The sequence below is a fragment of the Dromiciops gliroides genome, chromosome 3, assembly GCF_019393635.1.
Source record: "Dromiciops gliroides isolate mDroGli1 chromosome 3, mDroGli1.pri, whole genome shotgun sequence".
Classification (NCBI taxonomy): domain Eukaryota; kingdom Metazoa; phylum Chordata; class Mammalia; order Microbiotheria; family Microbiotheriidae; genus Dromiciops; species Dromiciops gliroides.
In genome coordinates this window covers 541,485,785-541,504,699 of record NC_057863.1, presented here as the reverse complement: position 1 = coordinate 541,504,699, position 18,915 = coordinate 541,485,785, and the positions used below count along the sequence as shown (strand labels likewise).

General features: G+C 42.5%; 1 protein-coding gene across 2 annotated transcripts in view; it reads right to left on the bottom strand.

Annotated features, from left to right (window-relative positions):
- The window catches only part of CEP164 (centrosomal protein 164), a 78,617-nt gene that overhangs the window by 44,707 nt on the left and 14,995 nt on the right, over positions 1-18,915 (bottom strand). For both annotated transcript variants that reach the window (XM_043996292.1, XM_043996293.1), the window contains exons 5-7: positions 16,813-16,968; positions 14,103-14,231; positions 13,709-13,786 (exon numbers count right to left, since the gene is read on the bottom strand). In XM_043996292.1, the coding sequence (XP_043852227.1) occupies positions 13,709-13,786; positions 14,103-14,231; positions 16,813-16,968 (363 nt within the window). The remainder of the gene's footprint in view (positions 1-13,708; positions 13,787-14,102; positions 14,232-16,812; positions 16,969-18,915) is intronic.

Below are 18,915 nucleotides of genomic sequence, written 5' to 3'. Positions count from 1 at the left end.
TGAGTTCAAATCTGGCCTCAGACACTTGACACTTACTAGCTGTGTGGCCCTGGGCAAGTCACTTAACCCTCATTGCCCTGCAAAAAAAAAAAAACAAAAGAAAGAAAGAACTATATGGGAGGTGGGGGTGCAGCTAGGTGGCACAGTGGATAAAGCCCTGGCCCTGGAATCAGAAGGACCTGAGTTCAAATCTGGCCTCAGACACTCGGCACTTACTAGCTGTGTGACCCTGGGCTTAACCCTCTTAACCCCCACTTAACCTTCATTGCCCTACAAAAAAAAAAAAAAAAAACCAGAAAGATACAGGGGAAGTACATTCCCAGTACAGCAAAGAGCATAAGTAAAGGCAGAGAGATCATGTTCAGGTCATGTTTAGGGAATGGGGAGAAAGGAGTCCAAAAAAATGACTGTAGGTTTTCAGCCCAGGTACTTGGGAGGATGGTGGTACCACCCAGTGCCCCCAGTCCCTACACTATACTGCCTCCCATAAAAATGTGAGTCATTCAAAATGATGACCACTCATCTCATGCAATACTCACTACCTGTCACTTCTACCACAAAGGGTCAAGTTGCCCCTGGTAGTGCTGACACCCTTCCTGGTGCCTGAGATAGAAGGTGACATGTAGGCTCAGAAATCAGTATTTTTAAAAAGCACAAAGAATCATGTGAAATTAAGAGATATGTTGAAAGAATCAGGATTTCCTTAGTATGCCTATTATCTCCCCCAACAAAGACTACAGGCCCTCTTTGTGAGTTGCTGTGGCACCAAAAAAAAAAAAAAATCTCACTGCCAAGCAGCCAATTTTGTGGTGATGAGCTTCCTAAATTCAAATTAGGTTGGTCCTCATTCCCCCTTGCTGGCTGGCCTTACCTATCAGAACTTAGGTTCCACTGGCACGGCCTCTGAGAAACCAAGGTCACCTCCATACCACACTAAAACTTCAGCAAGACCCTTCAGTGGACGGGAAAAACAAACTAAATCACCCAAATCAAGGGGGTCTTGGGTACCATTGGGAAAATTGCTAATAAAAGACAGTGGGTTTTGACCTGAATGTGTGAGACTCTTTTCGCCCCCTAGTGGACTAGAATGTCTAGACTGGGGCCCTTAACAAATAATGGCCCATTGTGTTACTCTGGTCCCAACCCTCTACAAGGGGAGTGGGGGAAGAGAGTCAAGGAAAACCAAGGTAAAAGCCTGAATAAAAGCTAAATGAGGAGGGCAAGAACAAGATTACAAGGGCATTGAGATAATTCTGAGGATGTTTTTAACCTAAGTTTTATATGACCTTTCTTTTCTCTCATTTCTTCCTCTACTATCTCCAGAGGTGGTGAGTTAGTTCTACTTGCTTGGAGGTCTTCCCGCAGAGAGCAGACAACCTTCTGTATGGTATATTATCAGCCGGATTCCTTGGTGCATGAGTCGGCTGGCTGAGATGGCCACTGAGCGTCCATTACAACTCATACAACGTGGAAATCCCTCCATGAGGCAGATCAGTAGAGTCATGGGTAACTTACAATTTTAGAATGTTGCCCAGGGGCACTAAGAAGGTAAGCAGCTTGCCCTCGGTAACACAGTTAATGCCCCTCAGAGGCAGAACTTAACACCCCGGTCTTTCTGACCCCAAAGAGGGCCCTCAATCCACAACACTGCACCCATCTTGGTCTCCAGAAGAGATAATGAAACATACCTCTCCCTTCTTTCCTGAAAGAGGAGTATTAGGCATATGTAATGCTGCATACACTGTCAAATACAGTCATTGTGTGAGTTCATTTTGATAAAAGGTTTTTCTTTGATATAAGAGGATTCAATGTGCACTAGGGAGTATCATAGGAAAGGCCTGTGATATGAAAGCAAAAGGCATCGATAAAACATTTTTTTAAACTAGCCTATCTTAGTAATTAGGTCTGAGTAAGGGCTTCCTTGACTGTACCTGGAGAAATTCCAGAAACTCCAGAGGGGCCAAGACTGGGTGGTAACATCTACCAAGAGATCCTCCAACCCAGCATTTATGAGGTTTGGGACTTCATTAAGAAGACAGCAGGTCTAGAAAAATCAACTTAAGGTTTTTATTGCTGCATTCAAGGTTAGCCATTTACTGAGAAGTTTGGGGGGTGTTTTAATTCTAGAGGAAAAACACAAAGACCTAGGACTGTCTGCTTTTTCTCATTAGTCAAAAAGTCTGAGTTAGGAATCTGTGATTTTAAAAGGCAGCAGAGAGCCCTCCCGATATGGCAGCTGAGGATGCACTCCCTGGTGCCCCAAACAACATCCCATACAGGATGCTGACCTTGGATCCTGGACATGAAGCCCAATTCAAGTGCTATTTCCTATATACAAACCTTATACTTGTCTGCCTCGAGTCAAGCTCCGCAGATCCGATCACAGAATGAAAGTAAAAACCACACTCGGAAATGGGGCTAGTTCAAGCTCTCCTGGGCTCTCACTGACAGTAGAGGGAGGGGTAGTTTTCATCCCATAAAACATTCACACTAACATGCTTGTGCCACTGATTTGAACAACTCTGATGAGAGGTTTTAAGACTTTGTAGTTCTTTGCCCTGAATGTTCAATCAAACAAGAAGCAAAAAAATCACTGGAGAGCAAATTCAACAACAAACACGAAAAAGGAGCTTAGAACTTCTGCGGTGTTTTCCATCTAAGGATAATAACTGTTCACTAACCCCAAAGGTGCTGCTTACAGCTCCTATGTCTTATTAAAAAGCCAACCCAGAATAAAGACTGTATGTGGTGACACTCTTAGAACACCCAAAGGGCTGTAAGGGACATGAGACTCAGGAGTCATGAGCCATACATTAGCTACCACTAAACTCTTCCTGATCCAGAAGAGAAACGAAGGGTGAAATAGATAGAGGAGCATATGTGTATGTCTATATATGTACACATATACATGTATGGGTGCTTTGTATGTATGTGCATGTACCTGTATGTATGCATGTGTTTGGGTATGTTTCCATCTATTTCCTACTATGGTAGACCACAGCCAGGAAAGTTCCTAGACTGAGCCACAACCTCCACCCAGAAGCAAACTCTGCCATTATCAAAAGGGAAGGAAATGGAGATTTTGTGCACATGGTACCCGGCTCTTCTAACTTCTCCATACCAGCAGAATTTCTCAAAGGTATGAGGAAGGTTTTACTCCTCAGAGTAATAAACTTCTTGTGGAAAGCAACCCAAACCCAGGGGAAGGATGCCCTGACCCAAGGACCCATGCCAGGGCATCACTGCCCTGGGCTTGGTTTTATTGTCCCAGGGAGTGGCATCCTGTTTTAAGGAGCAAAATGTTCCTTGAGAGTTGATTAAAAGTCAGAAGACATCAGATACAAGGAGATTTCTCAAAACTAAGCCCTTTCTATTATATCAGGGATTTGTAAATCACAGAATCTTTCTACACTAGATAACTGGATTAAACTCATTTTATCCAATCTGTAATTTTGGATTCTCATAGAGTAGGTCTTTATAGCAAGGGTTACTCAGCAAATAATGCAGAAATTCAGAAAATCTGACTTTCTAAATGTTTTCATCATGAGGTATATCATTGGTCTTAAAGATGGAAAATCAGGGTTCAGGTCTCATTCCTATATTACTTAAGTAGCCCTGAACACGTCATTTAATCTCTCCAAACCCTCCTCACAGGGTTCTTGTGAGGCAAATACTTTGTAAATCTTAAAGTACAATGTGACAGTAAGTTATTACTATTATATTACACTGAAACTAAAATTAATAAGCTGGAATCCACCACCAAACATCTGACAACAGAAACAGAGGAGCAGAGAGGCCTCCTGTGTGTCAAGGGAACACTAAAACAGAGCTAAACATTTTTTGCAGAGTAACACCACATGAATAATTTTACATGCAGAAAAAGGAGAGCAGAGTGCTTTAAAAAACTTATACAGTCAAGCTGTGCTATATGATTATAGTGGAATGGTCATGTGCTATAGGAAAATGACAAACAGGATGATCCCCGAAAAACCTGGAAAGACTCATCAACTGAGGTATAGTGAAGTGAGCAGAGCTGGGAGGACAACGTGCATAGTGACAGCAGTATTGTTCAATGAGCAATTGTGAAAGACTTAACTACTCTCAGCAATGCAATGATCCAAGACAATCCCAAGGAACTAATGAGGAAGCTTACTATACACCCCCATAAAAAGAACACTTGTGGATTGTACATATATAACCGGTTGCAATCTTGTGGAGGGGGGAGGAAAGGGAGGGAGAAAAGTTTGGAACTCTAAATCTTATGAAAATGAATGCTGAAAAGTAAGGACATGTAACTGGAAAATAAATGTTTGTTGCTGAAAAAAACACAAAAAAACCACCTTATACAATCTCACAAATTTCTGCTTTTGTTTCATTCCCCATCCTCATCTCCCTAAAACCAAGATCATGGGGCTCCTAAGACATGAAGTTTCTAAACACAAGCTGCTTGGCCTCCTGTGTTTTGTGGGCTGTGTGGGAAATGCTTTATTACTCTCTGTTCAGCACAGTTTTGTTCTCTAGTCACCGGTGCCCGGTCCTGTTCCTCCCTCCTTTGTCATCGCCCCAGGTTCTGGAGCATTTCTAAGCAAGTTTGTGCAACGGTTGCAGAAAAGGCTTCACCATCTGCATACAGAGGGAGGTAGTGCCTCTAAAACACCCTCCAGGAATATCTAACATATTCCCCCCACCCCAAGAGAGATGACAGCTTCAATGCCTGTAGGTCCCTTTCCTCCTGCCCAGAGCACAAAGGTAGGGAGTTCCTAGAATCAACAGAGAACAAAAGGAAAGGAAGCAGGGGGGGGAAAGCCTAGCAAATAGTAGTTGTGCATGGATCCTACCCTGGGAGTTCGCAGCCTTCTTTTTTCTTCCCACTGGGCCTATAGTCAGTCCAATTTATTTTCCATGCTTCCTTCCCTGCCCAGTTAGTCTTGATTCTTTATACTTCTCCCCAGTGTTGTTAGCACCTTCAAATCACACTGACATCATCACCTGTAAGTCTAAAGTCCTGGCTTCCTCAACTTTGATCTGCTGATGGGATTTTTACTGACCCAACATGCCAGATGCTCCCCTTACCCTAGTCTCCCCCTTTCCTCACACTTATTCTCAACATCTATTTCATGAATCTTTTCCTTTTGATTCTATAATGAGAGTAGAGATGGGTTGAAAGCTGTAATAGGGGGAGGGGGAGAGAGAGAGAGAGAGAGAGAGAGAGAGAGAGGGAGGAATGTTGCTGCCTTCCTACTGCCATCTCATGGAATGATAAGCAAAATGATCACCAATAGTCAAAGGAAGGAACAACCAACCTGCAGCCCAAGACTCCTCTGGAAGTACTCAGAAATAGGAAAGAAGGGGAAGTGCAAAGTAACTGAAAGGATCACTGATTCCCAAAGGTCTAAACCAGACAACCTATCCATGCCTTAGACAACCTGTCCACTTCTCCTTCCCCAATCCTTCATGTACCAGCATCACCAGCTGACAAGAGTCCTGAACAGCTGCCTTCTCCTCCCAGGTATATTCCTTTAAGGCCTGAACACAAGCTTCTCCCTGGAGTAAAACCTAACCTCTCTTCCTTTGAGAAGGATGTAAAAATGCAGAAGTGAGCACAGGCTGGGAGAAGAAAGGCAAAAAGGGAGAACCTAAGCAGGTCTCTGTCAAAGTGCCTAATGATCCCCTCCCAACCCTCGCTCCACCAGGTCTCAGAACAAATTCATCAGATACTTACAACTGATCATCCCCTGATCTGTCCACATGTCACATTAGGTTGCCCATTTGTAACGGAGTTTGGGGAATCCCTAATGGGAGGTACCCCTATGAAGAAAGGATTCAATTTGGTACTGGCTAAGAAATAGAGTGGTGGATCAGTGGAATAGGTTAGGCACAGGAGACATAGTAGTAAATGACTAAAGTAATCTACTGTTTGATAAACCCAAAGACTCCAGCTTCTGGAATAGGAACTTGGTATTTGACCAAAACTGCTGGGAAAACTGGAAGAGAGTATGGCAGAAACTAGGCATAGACCAACATCTTACACCATATACCAAAATAAGGTCAAAATGGGTACATGATTTAGACATTAAGGGTAATACCATAGGTAAATTAGGAGAGGAAGGAACCGTTTACCTCCCAAATCTATGGAAAGGAGAAGAATTTATGACCAAACAAGAGAGAGATAGTATTATGAAATGCAGAATGGATGATTTTGATTATATTAAATTTAAAAGTTTTTCATTGTGTGTTGATCAACTGTGATAGACTTGATTCTTCTCAGCAATACAATGGTCCAAGATGGTTCCAAAGGACTCATGATGGAAAATGCTCTCCAGGAAAAAAAAAAGAACTGTTGACTCTGGATGCAGATCAAATCATACTATTTCTATTGTTTTTCTTTTTTGAGGTTTTTCCTTTTTGCTCTGATTCTTCTCTCATAACATGACTAATGCAGAAATATGTTTAATGTGATTGTACATATATAACCTATTTCAGATTACTTGCTGTCTTGGGGAGCGGGGAGGAAGGGTAGGGAGGGAGAAAAATTTGAAACTAGAAATCTTATTAAAAAAATGTTGAAATCTATCTCTAAATGTAACTGGAAAATAAAAAAATATTTATATGGAAAAAATTTTTTTAAGTTTTTGTACAAACAGAAGCAACACAGCCAGAATTAGAAGGGAAGCAAAAAGCTGGGAAACAATTTTTACAGCCAGTATTTCTGATAAAGGCCTCATTTTAAAAATATATAGGCAACTAAATCAAATTTATAAGAATTCAAATCATTCCCCAATTGAGAAATGGTCAAAGGATATGAACAGGCAGTTTTCTGATGAAGAAATCAAAGCTATCTATTGCCATATGAAAAAATGCTCTAAATCACTATTGATTAGAGAAATCCAAATTAAAACAACTCTGAGGTACCACCGCACACCTATCAGATTGGCTAATATGACAAAAAAGGAAAATAATAAATGTTGGAGAAGCTGTGGAAAAACTGGAACACTAATGCATTTTCGGTGGAACTGTGAACTGATCCAACCATTCTGGAGAGCAGCCCAAAGGGCTATAAAACTGTGCTTACCCTTTGACCCAGCAATACCACTATTAGGTCTTTATCCCAAAAAGATCATAAAAAAGGGAAAAGGACTCACAAGTACAAAAGTATTTATAGCGGCTCTTTTTGTGGTGGGAAAGAATTGGAAATTGAGGGGATGCCCATCAATTGGGGAACAGCTAAACAAGTTGTGGTACATGAATGTAATGGAAAAATGCACTGTAAGAAATGATGAGCAGCCAGATTTCAGAAAAACCTCTTAAGTAGACTGATGCTGAGTGAAGTGAACAGAACCAGAAGAACATTGTACACAGTATCAACAAGACTGTGTGATGATTACCTGTAATAGACTTAACTCTTCTCAGCAATACAATGGTCCAAGATAATTCCAAAGAACTCATGATGAAAAATGCTCTCCAAATACAGAAAAAAGAACTGTGGTATCTAGATGCAGATTGAACCATAGTTTTTCTACTTTTTTTGTTTTTGTTTTTTCTTGAGGTTTTTCCCTTTTGTTCTGATTCTTCTTTCACAACATGACTAATGCAGAAATATGTTTAATGTGATTGTACATATATAGCCTATATCAGATTGCTTGTTGTCTTGGGGAGGGATGAGGGAAGAGAGGGAGGAAGAAAAATTTGGAACTAGAAATATTATAAAAACAAAGGCTGAAAACTATCTCTATATGTAACTAGGAAATAATAAAATACTTTATGATAAAAAAGATAGATAAGTAATTAATTCCCTAATTCCCCATATCTAACCAACTGCCATATTCTGCCACTTCCACCTCCACATTATCCCAGTCGTCTATCCCTTCCCTCCACTCACTCACTCACTCACTCACCCAGTTACCAAACTATTTAGGCTGTCATCACCTGTAACAATCTACTACATGGTCTCCTTGCATCCAACTTCCCCGCACATGGCTGCCCAAGTGACATTCCTAAACTGCAGGTATGATCACATCATGCCCTATTGCCTCTGGAGTAGAATACAAGATTCTCTGCTTGATACTTCAAACCCTTCCTAAACTTGTTCCTGCCAGTCTTTCCAAGCTGATGTCACAGCATGCTCCCTCACACATTCTACGTTACAGACAAACTGATCTCTTTGACATTTCCCATAACTTACCCTTCCATCTCCCACCTGTGTGTCTTAATACAGGCTGGAATCCTATCTACTCACCTCCATTTCCTGGAATTCCTAGTTACCTTCAAGGCTTAGCTCAAGTGCCACCTCCTCCTACCCAAGGCATTTGTGGATTCATCTGTGTAGTCATGCTCACCTTCTCTAAAATTACTTTTTATTTAAGTACCTGCTTTGTATGTATGTTTTGAGTTTATCCATACACATATTATTTCCTCCTCCCCTCCCATCCTAGAGCCCAGCAGAATGTATGCTCCTTAAAGAGAGAGAATATCTTTGTCTTTTGTATCTCCAGTGCCTAGCACATAGCAGGTACTTTGTAAAAGCTTGAGGAACTAAACTGAATTCCAGAAGGGCATGAATGAGATGAATTCAGGGGTTTCTTTCAACTCTAAAATACAATGATTCTAAAAAATCTGTAACCAAAGTGAACGTTTGGAAGCAATCAGGGATTTGTTTAAAGAGACTCCCTGATGACTTCAGAAAGGCCTGGAAAGACTTATATGAACTGATGCATAGTGAAGTGAGCAGAAGCAAGAGAGCGTTGTGCACAGAGACAGCAATATTGTTAGACGAAGAACTGTGAATGACTTGACTATTTTCAGCAATACAAGGATCCAAGACGATCCCAAAGGACTATTGATGAAACATACCATCCTATCCACCTTCAGAGAAAGAACTGATATTGATGGAACAGACAGAAGCATGCCATTTTTCACTTTCTTTCATGTTTTTTTTCTTTTATTCAAGTTTTCTTGTATAAAATAACAAATATGGTAACATTTTACATACTCACACATGTATAACCCATACCTGATTGCTTGCCCTCTCAGGGAGGTGAGAGGGGAGGGATGAAAGGAGGGATAATAATTGGAACCCAAAACTATAAATAAAAATGTTTATTACATTAAAAAATAAAATAAAATAAAATAAAATGACTCCCTAGCTCATATATGAAGTAACTGCCAATTAAAAAGAAACCCAAAGGGAACCCTAACTAGCACACACAAGGGTCCTCACTAGGCCAAATAACAGCAGTGACCAAGCACCCACTCTTGGGAAGGAAATCTGTCTGGGTCCCATCTCTATCCCAGAGCTTTAGCTCAGAGACATCCAGGAAATAGTGTCAGGCCAAAGGGAAATGACAAAATTCAATCCAATTCAACAAACAGCTGCTAAGGGGCCACCTGCCATTATGTGCCAAGCACTGTGCTAACAGCAATGGGAAAACAAAGACCAACATAAAACAATCCCCACCCGCAAGGAAATGAGAGGAAACAATACAGACACAGCAAAATAAATAAATTACATTTATGTATCACTTTAAAGTTGGCAAAATACTTTATACACATTCTTTCACTGATTTCCACAACAACCTTGAGAGGTAAGTCCTACAAATATTATTCCCATGGAACAGAAATCTGAGAATGAAAAGAGTTAAGTGACTTGCCCAGGGTCACACAAAGTCTAAGGCAGGATTTCAACCCAAGTCTTCCTCACTCCAAGTCTAACACACTACACCATGCTACCTCTCAAAAAAAGGGGGGGGGGCGCGGCACCAAGATAAATAGAAAGCATACTATAAAGTGATTTGGGGAAGGAAGAAAAAGCACAAAAAAGGTTTTTTTGGCAATTCAGTCATATCTGACATCTTTGTGACCTCTGGCTGTCTCCCCTCCCTGGAACACACTTCTTCCTCATCTCTGCTTCTTAGAATGCCTGTTCCCCTTAATACTTAGCTCAAATACTACCTTATACATGAAGCAGCTGCTGCTAGTTTCTTACATCCCAAAGCTACCTTAAATTCATTGTATATATACTCTGTTTACACCATTTGTCACCCTCAATAAGAATGTAAGGCACTTGAGGGCAAGGCTCTTGCTCTGTCTCTCTGTCTGTGTGTGTGTGTCTGTGTGTGTGTCTGTGTGTCTGTCTGTGTGTCTGTCTGTCTGTCTGTGTGTCTCTGTCTCTGTCTCTGTCTCTCTCTGTCTCTCTGTCTCTGTCTCTGTCTCTCTCTCTCTGTCTCTCTCTCTCTCTCTCTCTCTCTCTCTCTCTCTCTCTCTCTCTCTCTCTGTCTCTCCTTTGTATTCCCAGCCTCTAGAACAATGCCTTCCACTTAGCAGGTAATTGGTAAGTGCCTGCGGATTGGCTGGCTGACTAATGATTCAAGAAGTAAGCTCCTAGAGGAGACAGGAAGAGATGAGATAAAGAACACACACAGAAGAGTTGGCCTTGGTAAAAAGGTAGGCTACTTATTCCTCTAAGACTTGAGCAAAGGAGAATAAAGAGATGATGTTGAATTTAAAGTGCAGCATTGGGAAGCGGAGGGAGCTCAAACTTGATGGCCTTTTCTCAGTAAAATAGGAGGAAAGGCCCTCTGCTTAGAGCAAATGGGATGGTAGTGGTAGAGATGCCTTGAGGAGAGAAGGCTTGGAACAGACACTCTGGGGTTATGCGAAAGGAGTCAATGAGAGAAGACTAAAAGAACTGCCATGCAGCAGTGAGGACCCAATTGAGATTAGGTAATACAAATTTATAAATCAACCCAGTTAACAACGTCATATGACTTCTTCTGGAAGCTTTTAGTGGCCTGTAAAATAAGACCAGAGAAAATTAATGACTGAGGTAAGCCATGATTGAAATTTGTAAAAAAACGAATGGCAGTAACACAAGGGGACAAGGGCCTCAAGAGGAGAAGACAACATGAAGCTGAACTGATTGAAATTCCAAAAGGAGAAAAGTAAAGCCAGAGAAGAAATGAGAAACAAACAAAGCAGTCTGGGGTGAAGTGACTGGAGGTCATGATGAGAATGAATAGCTTAGGAGGAGTGTAGCAAGGTGAGAGCCCGCAGGATAAGAAATGATGGTATAAAGAGTCATGCTCCACTGGATGTGGTCAAAAGATATGAACAAACAGTTGTCAAAAGAAGAAATGCAAACTATGAACTTCTTTACAGAAGACTGCTCCAAATCACTAACAGTAGGAGAAATACAAACAAATCAAAATAACTTTAAGGTTTCACCTTACACCGGCAGACTGGTAAAGAAGGCACAAGATGGGAACCGCCTATTTAAGACTACCATACCAATATACTATCAATGGAGCTGTGAATTGGTACTACCACTTTGGAGAACCATTTGGAATCAGATTCAGAAAGTGACTAAAATGCCTGTTACCTATGACCCAGAAATCCCACTGCTATGCACATACCCCCAAAAAGTCAAAGATAGAAAAATCTCATTCAAATCTCATCTCAGGCACAAAATACTTATAGTTCTCCTTTTTGTCGTAGCAAGGAACTGGAAAACAATAGATGCCCATCTATTGAAGAATGGCTAAATAAATCCTGTTAACATGAATATAACAGAATAATGCTATGCTGAAAGAAACGACAGAAAAGACAAATAACAAGAAGCATGGGAAGGCAGATGAACCAATGCAAAGTTAAGTAAGCAGATCCAGAAAAGCTATATTCATAATTACTACAATATAAATGAAAAAAACAACAGCAAAAAAGAAATTGAATGCTAGTTAGTTCTAATGCCCAAGTTTGGCCCCAAAAAAGAGATGAGAAAACAGACCCCCCTCCATTCAATGGAGAGGTATATGTCCATGGGTAGAGAACATGGAATACATTGATCAATGAATCAACAAGTGACCAACACTGTGCTAAGCACTGGGTAAAAGGAAACTATCCCAACTCAAAATAAGCTTACAAGTGAAGAATGAAGCATACTTTTTTCACTTTATTTTTCTTGCTTTTTAAAAAAAAAAAAAAACATAGTTACTATGGATATCTGTTTTACATGACTTCATATGTATAATTGGTGTTGTATTGCTTGCCTTCTCAATGGCCAGGCTGGAGGGAGGGAGAGAATTTGTAACTCAAAAAATATTTTTTTTTTGGTGAGGCAATTGGGGTTAAGTGACTTGCTCAGGGTCACACAGCTAATAAGTGTCAAGTGTCTGAGGCCGGATTTGAACTCAGGTCCTCCTGAATCCAGGGCTAGTGTTCTGTGCACTGCACCACCTAACTGCCCCGGAACTCAAAATTTTAAAAGATAAATTTTTAAAATAAATAAGCAAATATTTTTAAAATAAGCTTACATTCTAATGGGGGAGATAACAAATACATGTAGAAATACATACAGCATAAAGTTAATAAATACAACATATATAAAGTAGTTAAATACAAGATAGTTTTGGAGGGCGACCATCAGAATGGATTGATGTGTTAATTTTACAGAACTCTGGGTTTGTTTCCATTTTTTATTCTTTGTTATAAGAATTGGCTCTCTGTAGAGAGGTGGGGGAGGCTTAGAAATAAAGGTATGATAAAAAAGAAGAGATATCAATTGATTCTCCCCCAAATTTCAAAAAGGGCAAGAGTCAAATCCATGTCCTCTGGCTCCTTCTATTCCTCCTGATTTTCCCTTTTCCTGCACTTAGCACAATTCATGGCCCATAGTAATAATCACTGCCCCACCATTTCCCCAGGCACAAAACCTTGGAGTCATCCTTGACTATGCCTCTCCCCAGACATAATGACACCTTCTTATCCAAGTAATTCTAATTGAATCTCTCAAATCTGTGCCTCTCCTTTCCATTTTAGCCTAGTTTAGAAATCTTCATCGAGCTATAACAGCCTCCTAACCAGTTCCTCTGCCTCTCTCTAGTCTTTCCTTAACTTTCTTTATGTTTCAAAAAAACTGAACTAGTCTCTAGTCTCCAAACAGCCCAAGTTTTCCCACCCCGTGCCTTTGCTTACACTATTCCTTCCACCTAAAATACCATCTCCACCTGTGAAAATTCTATGCATTTTTCTAGCTCAAATATTAGCTCTATAGGGTTTTTCCTGGTTGCCCCTTGACACAAAATTGGGAGTAATCTCTCCTCTAAACTCTGCACATTTTGCTTGTACCTTTTTGAGAGAGAAGTGCATTTTGCCTACTACCTTTAGCTCTCTGGGGGCTTCTTGAGGCTAAGAACTATGTCTTAATCATCTTCATATTTTCTCTAGGAACCAACACAGTATGTTACACATTTTTTTTTTAAACTAGACCTATGACAAACCTATGATTTAATCAAAACAGGGAGCTCCTGGTGAGAGACATCCTCTACTGATACAGGTCAGCACCTTCAATTCTGAGAGCGAGGTCCAGGGCACTAAGGTTAAATGACTTGTCCAGGGCCACACAGTTATCATGTATCAGAAGCAGGATTTGAATGTAGTTCTTCCTCTCTCTATGCACCATGCTATGCTGCCTCTCATCCCATACATGGTAAGAACTAAATAAATATTTGTTGAGTGAATGGACAAAAAGTTTCCCCCTTAACTTAGTCTTCTTCTCTCCACATCCTCCCCCACCATTCCCTCACTACCACTTGAACAGGCTAGGAAGAAAATGATCTCTCCTTCAAGCAGACATCTAGCCCACCACAAAATTCCTTTGGAAGAAGAGGGCAGGCCAGGATTGGAAATCTGCCTTAAGGAAAATGTCAACCCTTACCTCATAATCAAAATTGCCCCCCAGGACCCCAATATCCAGGTGTAGATTCTTAAAGAGTCCAGCTGTGCTGCGAGGGCTCTGCAAAGTAGAGGGAACAAAAGGCTTGTTCAGAGTAAGGAGTACAGGAGGAAGGGAGAAAGGGAGGGAGGTGGAGAGAGAGGCATTACTGTGTCAGGCTGCCTCAGGAAGGGAACGAGAACCTCTAGAGGGCCAATGGGCAAGACCCCAACTCAAACAACCTTGCCAACAGCCACCTGTCCAAGACTGTGTCTTGGGAAAATGACTAAAAAGCTGATGTCAGCTGTTCTCTTCCCGTGTTCTTCTTGTGAAGTGGGCAGTCTGAAAACTATGGGCTAACAAATATCTCATGATAAGGGGAGGTTGCCTACATTACCTGATTCTCACTCTCCTCCTCTTCATTGGTCTCTTCCCCAAGAGCCAGCAGGCTGAGAGGGTTCTTTTCCTCATGGATAGAGCCCAAGAGATTCTTGGTGTAGGTAGAAGTCTTGGGGCCTTGTGGAAGCTAAAAAATGGGAGAAGGAAACACCCATATACCAAAAAGAATTAAGAGCTGAAAGACTGAGAATGAAAAAGACATCAGAGCTAAGAGCCTCCCAGATGAGATCCAATGCTGTGACCAAAATCTGCCCTGTTGCAAAGATTCTCCCCACACAAAGCAGGTTCGTGGCATCTCTTAAGAAGACTTAGATATTCCCCTGAGCATTCCTTTGGTGCACTCTCTCCTCAAACTTAACTACAGTGCACAATCCAGTCTTTCAGGAAGCAAAGCAGCTGATGCTAGCTGATGGGCATAGTCAGATACCCAGGAAAAGGCACAAATTCCAACCAAAAAGGAAGAAGTAGGGTCTAATGAGCCAAGTCCAAAGTCCCCATCCACTGAATCACTGTATGACTTTGGGCAAATCTTACCCTCACTCACGACTTCCATTTGAAAACTAGAGAGAACTACCTCCACCCCATCCTTTCTTTCATAGGGGTTAAAGAAGGACTAACTAAAACCAAAATGCCCCATTTGGAGCTCTGTTAAAGAAGGGCCATGCAAATTTTGCTCAGTGTTGCTCAGAAAGGGCTACCTGGGTGTCTCTGCATCCAACATGATGTTTCTGACCTGAGAGTAGGCCCTCGATGACAAGAACCATTTCTGCATAGCTTATTCTGCCTAGTGTATGGCATAGCACCACAGAGGTGAGCAACTCATCAAGACTAGTGGTGACGGGGGCAGCTAGGTGGCGCAGTGGATAAAGCACTGGCCCTGGAGTCAGGAGGACCTAAGTGCAAATCTGGCCTCAGACACTTGACACTTACTAGCTGTGTGACCTTGGGCAAGTCACTTAACCCTCATTGCCCTGCCCAAAACAAAAACAAAAAAAAAAGACTAGTGGTGATTATGTGCTCTCTAGCTTCATGGGTTTCTCTATTATATACAGATAATGCCCAAATCTTTCTATGCAATTTCAATCTGTTACTTTATCTTCAGGCTCACAATTCCAACTGACAGCACACTATTACTTCAAGTTCAACATTTCTAAGACCTAAAGCAGCTCCTACCCCTCTAAGCAGTTCTTCTCTCCAGCTATCCAGTTTCTCATTCCTCTTAAAGGCATCCACATTCTCCTGCTTCCCCAGGTATATGACCCTGAAGCCATCTTTGAACCGTTCCCTTTCCTTTACCCCGCACAGTCAACCACAATTTCTTCCTTACAAAGCCTTGTATGGTCTCCTCTACATAGGACAGTCCTAGCCAAGCCTCCCTTGACATGCCAGCTGTCTTTCCACATTCCAGACCCCTGACTCTGGCTTTCCCAGTCTGAAACAATAATTAAATCAATAGTGCCAATGATGTAGAAACAGGAGTGTCAACCTCTGTTAGATCCTATGAGTCTGCTCACCACGCCGGTGACTTTCCAAACCCAAACCCTCCTCTCTGGCTACCACTACACTCTATGTGTTGTCTCCCCCTGCTAGAACATGAGCTCCTTGAGGGCCAGAACTATCTCACATTTGTTCTCATTTTTTTTATGGGGGGGGGCGGGGCAATGAGGGTTAAGTGACTTGCCCAGGGTCATACAGCTTATAAGTGTCAAGTGTCTAAGGCTGGATTTGAACTCAGGTCCTCCTGAATCCAGAGCCAGTGCTTTATCCACTGTGCCACCTAGCTGCCCCCTCACATTCGTATTCATATTCCTAGCACTTAACTCAGTCTTTGACATAGAGTAAGCACTTAATAAATAAATGCTTTTTCATCCATTCTCAGCTTGTCCCTCTTTCTAACCCTACCCCCACCGTCCTGGTCCTGACTTTGATGACCTCACATCTAGTTACAAATTACTAGCACAGTCTCTAAGATGGTGCCATGGCTCTTGTTCTCTCTGGCCAATTTATCCTAAATCTCAATTGAGGACGGTTCTCTCCTGCCTCGTTCTCATCTGCCAATCTGTCCCATATACCACTATCACATGAGCCTTCCAAAAACACCTCACTTAATACCTCACTTCCTCACTTCTAAACTCCCATTGGCTCCCTAAGGACAAAGTCCAGATGTCTCCTCCTGGCATAGCAAAGCCATTCTTCACCTTCCCTCTCCAGCCTTACTGTTCAATACCCCCCTCCCCCAACAAATGCTCCACTCCAGCCCGGCAAGTTTTCTTATGTCCCCAGAACATACCCAGGTCATCCTCCCCTCCCTGTCATTGCTCGTGCTCCTGCTGCCACCTGGAACAGCTCCCCTGTCTCCTCCATCCCAATCCTACTCATCTTTCAAGACTGAGTTTCCGTCCCCCCACCTCCACAAAGCCTCCTCTCCTCTAACTCCTACTGCGCTCATTGCCTGTATCATCCAATATCAGATGCCATACCGGTCTTTTTCTAATTGTTCGCTGATTCAGCACATTATTAGATACTGTCTAATTTCCCAGTTACTTCATGTGCATATGTCTTGTTCCCCAAGGGCACAGGCTGGGTCCTAGATTCCTCTTATTTCCCTGCCCTGTGTCTGCCACAGTACTGAGTACACAGTAGGAGCTACTGGTTGATCTCCTGCACTTCCCCATGGCAACCACGTAGACAAAGAAGAGCGCACTTACCAGGCTAGTTTCCAAAGGCTGAGAAGATTCCACTGAGCTTCCCAAGTTGATACTCAGGGATGAACGGAGGGTTGGGGCTGAGGTATCCATGAGACTGCGTAATGGAGCGAGGCCTCCCAAGGGTCCATGAACTGGGGCTAAGGAAGAACCCAGGGCCTAGGCAACACAAAACACCTTGTTGTGTACCCTAATGAGCCACGTGGCTCCAGGAATGCTGGAGACACATATAAAAATGAAACATTTACATTCTGCCCACTCAAATTTACATCACCTCTACTTCAGAGGCTGCCAATGAAAAATGGCATTTAGAAAGTAACATTGTGTTGAGAGCACCGAGAAATAACAGGTTGATTTACTGGTCCCCTCATCTCTTCTGCTAGTCAATATTAAACAGTACTTATTCATTTGGCAGACATTATTACCTGGGTCTGTTCTCCTTTCAAAGCAACAAGTGGAAAATTGAGTACCTTTCCCCACTCTGCTGACTGAGGAGAATGTGAAAGAAGCCATACAAAAGGGTGTGATCTCTCTACCTGAAATAGAGATGAAGTGGCTCCCTTACTCCTCCTGGCTGCTTGTGCCTGCTCTCAGAAATGCCAGCCATGGGCCAGGGAGGCTGCATATCTAAAGGAAATAACCGTGGACCAGGAGTCCAAAGACCCAGGGTCAGAGGACGCCTGTCTCTATTTCCCATGTGACTCTGTACAAGACATTTACATCTCTGAACCTCAATGCCTTCACCTGCAAAATGGGAAACAGCACTTGTCCTGCCTACCTCACAGGACTGTCGTAGGGTGGAAAGAACAGGGGATTAAGAAGGAGGAAACCAGGCTCCTAGTCCCACTGGTTACTACCCAGGTGACCCTGGGCAAGTGACAAGTCCCTGGGTCTTTTTCTCTGTAAAATGAAGAATTTGTTCCTTCCAACTTAATGACTCCCAAGCCCTCAGTTCTAGCGCCTTCTCTCAGTTGATTATTTCCTATTTATCTTGTATGCAGCTTGTCTGTTCATAGCAGTTTTCACGTTGCCTCCCCCACTAGACTGTGAGATCCTCGAGGGCAGGGCCTGTCTTTTGCCTTTCTCTGTGTCCCCGGTGCTGTGCCCGGCATGCAGCCGGTGCTGAATAAAAGCCTACCGACTGACTCTTCATTCTAAGTGAACCAATAAATGGGAAAACACATTTTCAGTGGTTACATCTGGAAGGTAACATTATCCTCATCACTACAGGAATAACAATTATCAGGGCTTGTCAAGAGTAAAGGCAACACTATGATGACTTAGAGAGTTCTTAGAAATCTGTGGTCCTCTCCCTGGTTGTTTGGGCCTTCTAAGTGCAAAGAGTATAAGCACAGAGAAGGGGATGCAAAAAGGAAAACCAATGTAACAGACAAATTGCCTTCCTCCTCCCTATGCAGGCCCAGCTTAGGGAACATTTGGGACCAACACATCTGCCCTCTTTGTAGAGAACTGTTTCTAAATAGAGAGGACAATAGCGGCTTGTCTAAAGACGTGAGACAAAAGGTCACCTAAGAACCAACCTGGGCTCCTGAAAGGTGAGGCAGCTGCAAGCTATCTTAGGGTAGGGAAGAGTACCCAGGAAAGCTTCTCCCCTTGGGATTAGAGAGTAAGCTTGGGCCTGTTCCTCCTGGCTTCCCTCCCTCCAATCAGTTCCAGTGTGTCAGCAAGCAAAATTCTCCCCGCGTTGTATTTATGGAAAATTACAGACTCCTAACATGGGTAATTCGCTGTCGTGCTGGGGACTGGGGGAAGGAGACAGGCACGCTGAGGCCTTTGTTCTCCCAAGCCTTTACCAAATCAGTGGTTATCGGGGAAATTACACATTCTCGGCCCCTAGCTAATTATGTTCCACAGATGGCCATTAACTGTGAGTGTGGGGCTTTGGGCACAGTTGTCCTTCAGAGAGGATAAACTTGCTGCCATTGGGCTAATTAAAACTTTCAGGATAATCTGCAGCTTTATCCGATATTTATAGTCCTAGAGTAGTTATTAGCAGCTAACGGAGCACTAATGCATGCCAGCAATTAGGAACCGGAGACAGCAACTGGGTGAAGTCACAGCTGGGCAGCAACAAGAGGGGAGCCA